Source organism: Lates calcarifer, linkage group LG16_LG22, assembly GCF_001640805.2.
Source record: "Lates calcarifer isolate ASB-BC8 linkage group LG16_LG22, TLL_Latcal_v3, whole genome shotgun sequence".
Classification (NCBI taxonomy): domain Eukaryota; kingdom Metazoa; phylum Chordata; class Actinopteri; family Centropomidae; genus Lates; species Lates calcarifer.
Window position 1 is genome coordinate 25,429,010 of NC_066848.1, and position 13,188 is coordinate 25,442,197.

General features: G+C 40.7%; 1 protein-coding gene and 1 long non-coding RNA gene across 5 annotated transcripts in view; one reads left to right on the forward strand and one right to left on the reverse strand.

Moving 5' to 3' along the window:
• Positions 1-210: 210 nt before the first annotated feature.
• LOC127143426 (uncharacterized) lies at positions 211-1,880 on the reverse strand. Of its 2 annotated transcripts, none has more exons than XR_007814819.1 (3): positions 1,805-1,880; positions 760-855; positions 211-613 (listed from the first exon to the last, which is right to left on the reverse strand). It is a non-coding gene; the product is annotated as an uncharacterized LOC127143426 (long non-coding RNA). The 2 variants fall into 2 exon arrangements; XR_007814820.1 differs by having other exon boundaries at positions 731-855.
• Positions 1,876-13,188, forward strand: part of ttc27 (tetratricopeptide repeat domain 27) — a 67,575-nt gene continuing 56,262 nt past the window's right edge. Inside the window, exons 1-4 of one of the 3 annotated variants that reach the window (XM_018694696.2) lie at positions 1,876-2,157; positions 8,364-8,547; positions 10,998-11,121; positions 12,208-12,348. In XM_018694696.2, the coding sequence (XP_018550212.1) occupies positions 2,067-2,157; positions 8,364-8,547; positions 10,998-11,121; positions 12,208-12,348 (540 nt within the window). In that variant the 5' untranslated portion in view covers positions 1,876-2,066. Of the gene's footprint in view, positions 2,158-2,208; positions 2,340-8,363; positions 8,548-10,997; positions 11,122-12,207; positions 12,349-13,188 lie in introns of those variants that run through there. The other 2 variants (XM_018694692.2, XM_018694693.2) reach the window with 2 other exon arrangements.

Sequence of the window (13,188 nt, forward strand, 5' to 3'; positions counted from 1 at the left end):
TGATACAGAGTTTACAGACTTTAATTTAATAACAAATTTAGAAATTTCTCTCTAAACACATATTTTCAGGAACTATTTTCTAATATAAAAAATGTGTTTAGAGAGAAATCTCTAAATTTGCTTTGTCCTTTAAGATTTGATGTGGATGTAAAGCAATAACACTCTTTACCCATTATTCAGTGGATTACGTTGCTGATTGATTTTTTTTAACTTGCTTATTTATTTTCAGTTCTCCAAGAGGTGATACTATTATGTAGAGCTTTTTTATGTATTAGACAGGGTTTGAGTCATGTTTTTTGTCTGAGGCATAACATGTGAGTACAGATGTTAAATGTAATGTGTACTTTTTGTCACTAAACTATTGTAATATATTTATGTGGACCCCATGTTAGCACAAAATAAATACTGGACCCCAAAGCAGACTCAGACTCTGACATGAGAGATGGTTGAAAAGTAAGTGATCTATGCTGAATTAACAGAAAACCTAGAGAATAGGACAGGGACTGTGGATGCAGAGTGCTAAGTCCAGGTGAGGAGAATCCAGAGACTGTCTGACAGGCAGGCAGAGGCAGCTCCTCACCAGAGGCCGGCAGCAGCATGGGCATAGGTGAGACTAAGACACAGGGAGAACACAGGTAAGTAAATAACATCAACAAAAGAAAATACTCTGAAAACTTCACTAGTCTAACAGAGTGGCCAGGAGAGTTAGGAGGAACAGTCAGATCCCCACTGGATGAAGAGCAGGGGTCCTTGTAGTACTTGGATTAGTGTGCAGGATGATGAGAGGCACCAGGTGAGACAGGAGTTGAGCCACACCTCCACACACTTAGACCCGACAGACACAGGGAGGAGACACTATAAAGAAGACCGGAGACAACACATGAGGTCACAGGGGGAGCTGTGACACCCCAGGATGAATAGCTACTGTTACAATGCAGTAACTAATGGAGAACTAAACATCAACATTGCATACATCATTATGATATTACAGGGACTGTCAGATATCTCCAGATATCAGGAAAAAGACCTGTCAGCCAGTTAGCAGTGGTGGCACAGTGATGTTCACAACCACATCAGGACAGATACATTTTTCTTCACTGATGTGACATAATTAGGCTGTCTGGGCTAAAAATCAGTCAGAACAGAATTTATTTATATCCTTATGACCCACTTATTTCCAAATCTAACTTACAACATGATTTGATTTCATGAACATCTCAAGGTTTAAAACATAAACGAAAAATAAAAGACATAAAGTTTATTATCTCATCTTTGATGCCTACTGTAACCACCCTCTGAACACCCTTCTCTTAGTTTCATTTTTCTTTTGGTGATGTACAATAAAAGTATTTTTAGTCAGGAGTCACGTGTATGCTGTCCCCTCCTTTGCCCAGCCTTAAGCCAGGATGTGACTCTAAACTTCAAAATCCACGTGTATTCCTCTTACAGTTTCAGTGCTGACTTTTTCATTTTTATTAAAACAATATTTTGGATATTTACTTATGGGTTTATTTTAAAGCATTATGCTGCATTTATGCAAACATGTACTATACAAATGGAGTTGATCAATATAAGCGACAAACGTCCTTCAATATATATAAAATATATAGTTATAAACACACATAGATATAGTCATAAAAATATATTGCGAATTAAATTATGCCGATTCACGTAATACTTTTATAACTGTTTGATCTGTGTTGTGTCATAAATAACGCTCTCTAAAGTCGAAATGTGACTATATGTTACTGACTATGTGACTATACATTAGCTGCAGTTACTATAGGCCTAAGTTTAACGGTACATTTAATATCGCAGCCGTACACACTGCTCAGCGTCCCTCTTCGAGCCTCGGTTCGTTTTCCCACAATGCCGTGCGCATCTGTCATGGCTGCTCACTGATGCCACTCGCACCACATGGGTGGAAATAAACAATTTATCTCTGATTAAGAAACACCGACTTGGCAGCAGAGTAAAACGGTTAACCGCCGGTATTGATCTGGGACAGTTCTGACTGAAGGCAGCAGCTCACTTACTTCACTTGAACAAGAGGCAGAGGTCCGGTGATGCCGCTGGACATAGAGATCCCCGTTCTTCGGGGCTTTTTAACACCCAGCGAGGCGACGGAATGGAAGCAGAGTGTTTTCACTACCGCAGGTGAGACGTCGGGCTGGCTTTTAGTTATTTCACCACGTAGCTACAAACACCGTCAGGTGCAGCTCATGTCGTCTGCTGAGCGCTTTAAACATTTCTGAACAGGCAGGTGGTGGTCGCTTGTAAAGCTAAGTGGCATGTATACGCAGCGGTGGAGAGGCTTTTTCCCGCTGATGAAACTCACGGTAAGGACACCGGTTTAGCCATAACTGGTAAAGAAAGCTATAGCCGCAGTTTTACTACAACTACATTTTAAATTAAGTCATCGTTTAAAAAAAATGGTTAGCGAGCTGTTTACGGTATGCGCTGTTCACTCCCTTGTGTGGAAGTCCTGCCAAACCCCATTCAAATTTTTTGCATTATTAAGTAGCCTTATTTATGGGCAACAGTAATATAATACTTGACGGAGAGTTTAAAATGTTGTGAGCGGCTTAACCATTCGGCATACACGCCTCACATAGATTTATGTTAATTCAAATTAAATGTCAACTTTGTAACATTAGCTAACGTCGAGTTTCCTTCGGCCGATTTTCTCAATTGTCTCTGAAAATAATACCGAGGTGGAGAGAGAATTCAAACTGAGGTTTTGCTAAGTGAGGTCTAGTCAGAGAGCTATCTTATTAAAATCTATTGCAGTGTCTTTATAATTGAAGTCCTCATTCCTCCGCCCTCGTCGTGGTGAGCCGTGTGGCGCTCACATGTGTCAGCAGCTGCTGGTTGTTCACTAGAACCGAGCACCAAGCCTGAGCTTGTTGGCAGAAACATTACCACAGTGGCAGTCTTATACACGATACAAGAGTACAACAGTATACTGTCCGACTACTGCTCTCTCTGTCTCATGGGTCACCTGCTTTGCTCCTCTTTTTGTCAGGGAAATATGATGCCAGGCTGTCCTACAGAAGCCGGACTGTGTCTCTTCTACCGAACAGCAGCTCCTGATTATTGCCGCTTTCCGCTGTTTGTTTCGGGGCCACATCATTAGCAGGCAGTAGATTTGCATTTAATGAAACTGGTGCAGTGTGTCAGCAGACCGATAAGAAACACTACTTACGACCAAACAGTCAGGCATGACAGGAGAACCACTCCAACAGCAGCACCTCCTAACACTATCATTTATTATTCTTAAATTAGATTGACCAGTCAATATGTAACAGTACTTCAAAGTTTTGTCAGTTCTGTCAGGTGTTACACTAAAAATTGATTATGTATGCTAAATTAGCTAAATGGAACCATATTAAATATGGCATGAAGTTTGAACAGGACGTTGATGGAAAAGTTTTCAGATGCATGTTGTGCTGCAGGGTGTGCTTTGTCCAGAAGGAGCTAATGAGGTTGTACCTCTGTAGGTTGTACCTCACCTTATTTGATTTTAGGCTGGTGCATTCTGCATGTTTTCTTTATATTAGACAGGGACTCCTTGTACAGTTCAGAGTGAGTGACAGTGCTGTTGTTCCTCAGAAGTGAATGGTCTGCTGCAGTCTGCTGAGGTGACCCATGTGCCAGGATCTGTACAGTCAATCTCTCTGACACTTATACAGGCTTCTTAAGGGGTCTGTGTTGGTGAATACTTATGTATATGGTGCAGGGCTGTGTTGGTGGTCTGGGGTAAAATGACTTAGATTTGTTATATTTCCATCTCATATTTATGATAAGAACATTTTCTGTTTGTTTCCATCTACTTTGATTAATTGAGCACACTAATCATAATTTCTCAAAAGATGGCTCTGGAGCTGTTTGAAGGACTATTGATGGGCCAAGGCTTACTGCCTATAAGGTATAAGCCATTGCAATCTGAGGGTCAGCTACAGTAGTACTAGAGGTGAAGATGGGTCACATGATTGACCAGAGTTGATGAACTACTACTAGTCTTTCTCTGTCACTGATTTTCTTACAGTATATGTAAGATTAGCCTAGTTAGAGAGGCCACTGAAAAGTAGCCAGTTGATGCTTTCAGTCTGTGTTTGTCATGTGACCTTTGTTTGGCACAGAATCACAGTACCTAAAGAGTATTCGAGGTTGATCATCCTCCGGTGGGATGCGCCATGTTTGTCCCAAGTCCACCAGCTTCCCCTACCTGCTTTGCATATTCAGATCAGAACCTGTATTTAGAACCAAGATAATAAGAATGTTTATTAATTGCAGGTTTAAATGCAAAGGCCCTATGATCTGATGTAATTATCTTGATAATGTATCCAGATTACAAGACCCTGTGTTAGTACTGGGTAGAAATGGGGTCCTGGTCTTCCCCTGACTGCATGCATAGCAATCAGTATCAGACTTTTCATAACCCTGAATAATTCTGCAAACAAGTGTACTTTAATATTCACCTGTATCTAGTATTTTTCCTCAAATCATAGTTCATCTACTGTCACAAAATCATATTGTTTTACTTTATTTTTTATTGTTTTAGTAGCAGAATAAACACACAGAATAAAATAACAGAACAGACCAAACACTTCATCGAATGCTTTTTAAATCAATACAGAGTCTCCAAGAAATGTTTTGTATGGAGGGATTGACATTTTCTTTTACAATTGCTATGAACTCTACTTTAGTAGTCTGTGCCTTGGCTGTTTCTTAGTTATTGCTTTTTTTGCTAGCGATTTGTCATGAAATTTAAGTCTAGCTGGTATTTTACATATTCTACCAAAACTATAATCAATCTTTAAACCCAGTGTTGACTGTTTCTCTGACTGTCTCTCCAGCCAGTAAGGTTGGATTATTGGACAATTGGACTTAAATTTTGTGTGCTCATTGTCATTCTGCTTTCCTCTATAATTTTAACGTTCTGTCAAATGGTGCCTAAATTGGAGATAAGATGCTACTCTTCTTAATAGTTGTACATTTCTCTCCTGGGTTATATTTTGTAGTCTTTTAACCAGATGTTGAACCATTGTCGAATAGCTCATTTTATCTGAGTGCCTTAACTTAAGGGTTGTATCTCCCAATATGCACTGAAGTGGACTATCCATTTGACTGAATTTTATTTCCTTCTGTTTTGCATTATAATCTCTTTGCACTAGCAACAGCTGTTTTATAATAATCACTCAAGCATGGAAGATAGATTCATTGCATTTCTATTGGTAACTGTAGCGTAACTCTCTCTCTTTCTCTCTCTCTCTCTCCTCTCTCTCTCTCTCTCTCTCTCTCTCTCTCTTTCTCTCTCTCTATATATATATGTCTCTGTTTCTTTTGTTTTTATCTTTATCACTGCAGCCCCCTCAGCTCGCTCTTGTTGGGGTCTCTCAGGCTTTAGTCTGGTCCTCTGTCAGATTAATATCAGGTGATTGACTTGTTTTCGAGCACACAGAAAGCTTCTGTATTCATCCTGTCGCCTCTGTCAGTAGTGAAATAATCAGTAAATGCCTGTGTGCCAGTTTCACTGGCAGCCATACATGGCCAAGGCAGAATAGAAACACCACCATGTTTGACAGATGAGGTGGTGGCTCTGGCTCATGATCATTTTGGTAAGGGTTGATTTTTGATTCATGGGTCCATTTTGAGTTTTACCAGAGATTTACATCTTTTGGTGAATCCTCTGAGGTTCTAGTCATTAAGTCTTGATTGCTGATAAAGAAGCATGTCTACCTTCATCCTTTTGAACCCTAACCCCTAACCTAATTTTTGACTTACTGTGCAGTCATGAAAGGCAATGCTTTGATGCAAATTATTTTCTGTCATCCACAAGACTTAAAACTAAGAATCATAGCCAACTAATGAAAGTGATTCAGGGGTAATACAGCTCAAGGCTGTGTGAACCACCTATTCAGTGGGAGTGGAATCCACCTTACTTTAACTATGTGCAGTTGGTACACAGTGAAGAAACTGTCATGCACCTGATGGTTCATCTCAGATCTGTATTGCTGCTCAGCCCTGTACGCTTGCAAATTCTGTTCACCATTGCCTTATTAACTGCAGCTCATTGCCTGAACCTTTATGAATTATGGACTAATTTGAGGGCTGATGCCTTGTTTTCCATAATTGCTGCCATTTAATCGACAGACCTGAAGGATAGCTGAAATGCCATTAAGACATGTGGCTGTAGCTCAGGGTTTGATTTTCCCCCTCATAAAGTCAGAGCCTTCCTCTTCTCCTCATCCACTCCCTCTCTTCTCTCTGTGCTATTATGGAAGCCCCTTGGTTTCATTAGATCAGCAGTGAAATGAAAATCTCCACACCTCCTTTACAACACCATTTGCGCTGCAATTACTTATTAAAGTTTAGGGTACAGTTAAGGGGTGCGCAGCATTGTGAAATAAAGCTGACTGCTAGTGAGTGAGCAAGTGTCCAGCAGCTTTATCTTTTCAAAACAGATAATCCAACATGCATGGTTGTCTTCACACAACTACCTCTGTCACTTCATGTGTATACAACTGAGTGAAACAACACAATTCAATAGGTGTTATTCCCATTTGAGCATTTCATGGCACATGACACATTTCTTGAAGGAAAAGATCAGGGAGGCAGTGGGATGCAGCCAGGAGGATCTAATGACATTTGCAAAAGATGCGATCACTTGAACCTTTATATGTTGTAGGGCGACAGGCTGTACCAATGTACAGATGTCTGTTTGAAGCCTAATACTAATAAAAAACATAGCAAGCTTAATGGTTACTATGCAAATGCCATTGTAATGACTGTTTTTAGCCATGCTTAGGGCATGGCTCTGGGGAGGGCAGTGTTGCTCTGTTGGCTGGCTTTGGTCCAGATTTAAACATCTTGGCATCTATTGCCATGTAATTTTTTTTTTTTTTTACAGCTATTGATGAGTCCTCATAGAATGGATGATACAGACTTTGATGATCTCCACTTTTTGTCTAGTGCCAACATGAGATATACACTTGTGGTTCAGAGTGAAATTCAGACCCGTTAATATGCTGCACACATTCGATGTACGCAGAAGATAAACTCTAATGGTTTTCACGGTCCCCTGATTTCTCTTCCAGTAGGTAAATACTTCCTCATTCAGGCACACGGTATACAACAAAACTGAGTATACCCCTGGTCAGTATCACTAAAATATTACCAACATTGTAGACATTATATGCTGAACATCATGCATGTTGATGCATTTATGATGGAACACATAACTATTTGTATGAGAAAGGTGTCACTCATAGTGATGAATCCAGACAATCATCACCAACTCTGTCTGTCTTTCAGTTTTGAAACTTAACAGTTTCAGTTTACTTTCAACACTTTCATAGCTTTTTAACCCACACTTGGCAGCTGCTTTCATTGGAAGTGCTCTGATAAACCTGTTATACTAGTTGCTATTCAGTTATAGTTTTAACACTATCAAACTGCTGTTTCTCATTGTCAGTTGCAGGGAAACCAAGACATTCACAAAAGGACTGCTTTATTATTTTCTTGACTTCTCAGTTCCAAAACACACCAGCCGATGTGGTTTGTTACCTGAATTCCACCTTTTCAGAGGCATTTTGATTTACTGAGTCAAACTGGAGGGAACACTCTCATGCACCCCCAAATGACAGGTATAAGGTCCATAAAGAGATTGAAGGGCCTGATAAAAAACTTTATGGATCCACTGGCCCACCAATGTGGTGGCCCATCGAGATTTGTCCCAGTATGCCCGATGGCCAGTCTGACTGTGGCGGAGGGGAGAGGAGGGACCAAAGAGTGCTTTTCCTTGTTTGTTATGATAGGGGTGGACACCCCAACTTTCTGGTAATATGCCGCACCCTATTTGTTTGGGGTATAAATTTGACAGTTTGTCATTTCCTACACCCCCAGTGAGGGTGGAATGATGGTCCTGTCTGTGCTTTTTGTTACAGTTCAGATCTGTTAAGATGAGCATCAGGTATCACATTATTTGTATGGCCTCAAGACAGCAAGAATGAACCAGTCAGTTAGTCAGTGTACCTGAGCTTGAAGGTTAGAAGATTAGACATTGTAATTTCACAGGAAGGAGCAGGTCTGCTTACTGAACAGTTTGCTCAGTTGTCATGGAGATGGTTCAGTTGTCATCACATTACCTTAGTATATAGGGGTGTAGCAATTCTAAAACAAAGACTGAAGCTGCAATGCAGATGGCCATAATGTTATGTCGTGATATGGGAACACTTACATTTTGAGACATCTCTATTCAGTTACCAGTTGCCATGTTGTGTTTATTGCCATTATTCTCATGTGGTCACATGAATTGAGCATTGTAGAGTTAACACTATCAAACATGCTTTATGTGCCAGATGCAGGCTCTCTGCTGGAGTCCCTGATGGAGGGGGACTTTGAGGCGGTTCTGCTGAGTCCACAGGTGTTAGATTTGCTCACTGGAGATGGCAGCTGCTGTGAGGGAGAGGACATTGAGGCCTATCTGGAGAGACAGGTCCTACACTACCTGACTGGTGGCATCAACAATGACCAGACCAACAGGTAACACTGCAGGACATGAGACATCAAATAGACTAGATGATTTATAAAATCTTGAAAATGTGTACTGCTATAACTTAACCATGAAAGGTTTGAAGCTATTATTCACTTGAAACGTGATTCTTTTATCTTGGGGTATGATTGTGATGTTCTTTAAACTGCATCAGCCTAAAAGATACAGTACCCATCTGTGTACAAGGTAGTCACTGTAGTGGTAAGTTTCCCTATGTATAACATAGCACATAAAATAGCACCACCCCAGCGAAACTGACTGAAGCTGCCTAAATGTCTCTGTTTCTGAACAAAACAAGTAACAAGTAAAATCTTGCCAGTATAAAAACCAGCCTGGGTATTACATGATTGCATACCTATTTTCCAAAGACTATGGAGCCAACAGCCCAACAGAAATTAAATTGCACAGTTATTTTCTTCTGCAGCATAATTATCTCTAAACATCTAGAGGTCGAGTGTCTTCTTCTGTCCAGTCTGATACAGTTCAGTGCCTCCTTAATCCAGTCTTTGAATTTAGTGGCTGAAACATGCTTTCATTTAATGAAAATGATAAGGAGGTTCACTTTGAGGCTTATCACACACTACTAAACACTACACTGTGGTTTATGATATGAGGAAGGATTCTGCACCTGGAAAGTTATCGCATCAGCAATCATTTTATCTTTCACCATGGTGATCATAATGTAAACAGTAGAAACACATCATTCATGTTACAAGGTCATCTACCAGGAATGTGCTCTTGCATGTTTTTTATTTGCCCGCTGCTGTGCGAGTAGAGCCAGGTTCAACCTCTGAGAGGACAACCTTGCTGTTCTTTGCTGCAGTTGAATTGGCACCCCTGCGTGTTGCCGGACTATATTAATGAGAAACCTTTTGTGTGTTGTAGGGTTGTAGGTCTGAACATGACCTGACAGTCAGTCAGCAGCCTGAGACAGAACACATCAATGGTTGCAGATTTATCAACCCACTGTAGTTTGCTAGTAAAAACACCTGTACACCTGGTTAGTTATGCGGTTATCCAATCAACGTGAGACAGGAATGCAGTGCATAACATCCTGCAGATAGAGGTCAGGAGCTTCAGTTAATCTTCACATCAAACATTAGAATGGGGAATAATGTGATCTAAGTGACTTTGACCTTTGACACAGACAGACAGGTTTGAGTATTTCTGAAACTGCTGATCTCCTGGGATTTTCACACACAACAGTCTCCAGAGTTTTGACTCAGAATGGAGCCAAAGACAAAACAAAAAACAGAAAGGCTACAGTTACTCAGATAACCACTCTTTCCAACTGCAGTAAGAAGAAAACAAAAGTATCTCAGAGTGATCAACACCTCCAACCTTGAGGTGGATGGACTACAACAGCATCAGACCACGTCAGGTTCCACTCCTGTCAGCCAAGAACAGAAATCTGAGGCTGCAGTGGACACAGGCTCACCAAAACTGGACAGTTGAAGACTGGAAACATAGCCTGGTCTGATGGATCTGGATTTCTGCTGAGGCAGCAGATGGTAGGCTCAGAATTTGGCTTCAACAGAATGAATCCATGGAGCCAACCTGCCTTGTGTCATCAGTCTAGGCTGCTACTGTTGGTGGTGTAATGGTGTGGGAATTGTTTTCTTTGGGCCTTTAACACCAATCAGTCATGGTCTGAATGCCACAGTCTATCTGAGTATTGTTGCTGACCATGTTCATCCCTTTATGGTCACAGTTTACCATCTTCTAATGGCTACTTCCAGCAGGATAATGTTCCATGTCACAAACTGGGTTCATGAACATGACAGTGAGTTCAGTGAACTTCAGTGACCTCCCCAGTCACCAGATCTGAATCCAGTAGAACACCTTTGATGTTAGTAGATGTGGTAGAACAGGAGGTTGGCAGCATGAATGTGCAGCTGACAAATCAGCAGATATGATGTGATGCAGTCATGTCAACATGGAGCAGAATCTCAGAGGAAAGTTTCCAACATCTTGTTGAATCTATGCTGAACAGGCTCCCAAACCAACATTCAATAGGATAAAATGAACTTCCAATGACAGTTTGCAAGCAAAACACCCACTTCATTGTAGCACATTGTGCAGCTTAAAACCTAACCTGCAAATGTCATTTGAGTAAATGAAATGTCTTGTCAGTACTAACAAATTCCTGTCTGTCCCTCGCTTGTAAGCAATAGATATCCACACAGGTTGACATTACATTATTTACATTATCCTTCTGTGCTATATATTTAAAAAACTAATTGTGATGAGGTGTGCTTCATGGTGGAAATAGTTGAACGTAGCACAGAGCTGTTCTCAGGAATGTTCTCGTTCTCATCACTGCCTCGATTTCTTTTGTCATGAATTATTCATTTTTTGATAAGGAAAGTGTAACATCTCCCTTGTGTATAATCTCTTCTGTTCACTAAGTCCAGTGTGTGTCTTGTCTGTCCTGCTGCAGGGAGTTGGTAGTGATGGCTGTGGCCGTCTCTTCCGTCCACATGTTTGTCCAGAGTAACTGGACTGGCCCTTCAGTTTCCATCCACATCTCTGACCTGCTGCCCCCAGCCCTGCTCTCCTCTCAGGTAGGATGCCATCTCATCTCTCTTTCCTGCTTTTTTTGTCATATATCATTCTGTGTCCTGTAGTGATTTTCTATTAGTTAGTTTACTGAAAAAAGTTTTTTTAACCGTTTAAGTGAAACTGCAGAGTGCACAAGAAGTACCCAGTAATGAAGCATCTCATTACACTGAGTTGAAGAGATTTCTGCCTCTTGAACAGAGCAGCATGTTTCACTGCCACCATCCCTACACCAGAAAAGAGAGACATTTCTTTTATCAAAGCAATTCCTTTGGCATCAATGATTGATCTGTGCTGTTACTCCAAACAGCCCATGTGATATAGTAGCTTGTCCATACATGCAGGACAGACCAGGTGAAAGGGAGGACAAACATGGCACAGCTGTTGTCATGTGGATGTTATTCATTTAGGGACAAGAGAAAAAGTTAAATGTACTTGAAAATGTAATTCATGCAGATTTTTCCCATATCACGTGAAAGCTGACCACAGTAATGAGAGTGATGTTTATATGATCACAGTGGGAAAGTGGCTCATTGTGATGGATACAGCATACATTAATAAATAAATGTATATATTCATACAGATTCCTTCTCCCTTATAATGTCTCTGCTATAAGTGAGATTATCAACATATATTAAATCAGCAATTTCATCACAAATCTTATCTAATGAATGATGATTCTAAACCATCAGAGTACAATGGTGAAACAGGGGAAGTGGGGTTGTACTTTGAATTACCTGTGTTTTTAAAGCTATGCTAATCATTGTTTTTATATTAACAATACATCAATACAAGAACACAGAGAGAATGATCACCAACTCTGTGGTTCCCCTCAGCTCTTCAGATCATCTCTCAGATTATGGTTTTGGTTTAATGAACCACAGGTTCTGGGTGTTGCGGTTGAGACTCTGCTTTCTAGCAGCAGCATGCAGCTTTTGTCAGTGAAAAAGCTCTGATATACCCACTGTACACTACCTCCCCTGCACTCAGTGGAGCATTTAGAAGCTATAGAGCCAACCCTTAAACGTGCCCTAATCTCAGACTGTGTCGTATTGTCCATTATCTCTAATTTACATATTTTTGACTGGCAGCCCCAGACCTTGGTTGAGGCCATCCACTCCTGCCTGCTCCTGGATGGAGAGTCAGTGTACAGCCTTGTGGCCAACCCCTTCCTCTTGCTGCTGGCCAGAGTTATTCTCACCAAGTGCTCCTCTAAGATGAACAGCCTCCAGGTAAGAATGTTTTTCTGTCACCACCACCTCTTCTTGATGAATGACATATTATTGATGATTTTTGTAATGGTAATTCAACCCATTTAAGAACATTTTACAATTTAGAATCCTTATACTATCTAGTGCTTGAGTTCATTTAGGTCCTTTGTACTCACAGCCACAGAAAGAAGGCCTTATAGGGCCTACAGCTGACACTGACACACTGTGCATGTGTGTTTTACTGATGTTTCTTCAGGCCAGCCCAGCCAAAGGACTCTTAGCAGGTGGCTGTTAGTAAGACCAACATAGTAGCAGTAGTACAGACATAAGGCTGTTCTCAAATAAATGAAAATGAGTAAATTTGGCAGCTACAATTTTTGGATTTCAGCTCTGAGACTGGAGTTCATTTTCCAGAAGGAATTAGAACCTACATTTAAAACACTTCAGGATGATCATGGATGTCATCTTGCATGTCTTTGCAGCCAGTTTTCAAGCAGGCAGTATTTTGGGCAAACCAACTATAAATTTAACTTGGAAATGAATTGAATTCAGATTCTCAATCGGAACAGTACTTGGGTCTGAATGATGACATTTAAACAGTAACCACACAGAGTGATGCTGGGTGTGATCAAAGGTAAAACAAGTTAGTGTTCAGTTACACTTTGATAAGCCTTGAGACAAGCCTGTTATAAACTGAGGTCAGCCATCAGGTCAGCAGGCAGGCTAACAGCTAACGTAACCATAGAGGCTTATTGTGTCTTAATACGTTTCCAACAGACTCGATGCTGGAAAGCATTTTGCATATTTAAGAAGGACCACTTAACAAGCTCAGTTTCTTTCTTTGTCCTGCACTTTTTCCAT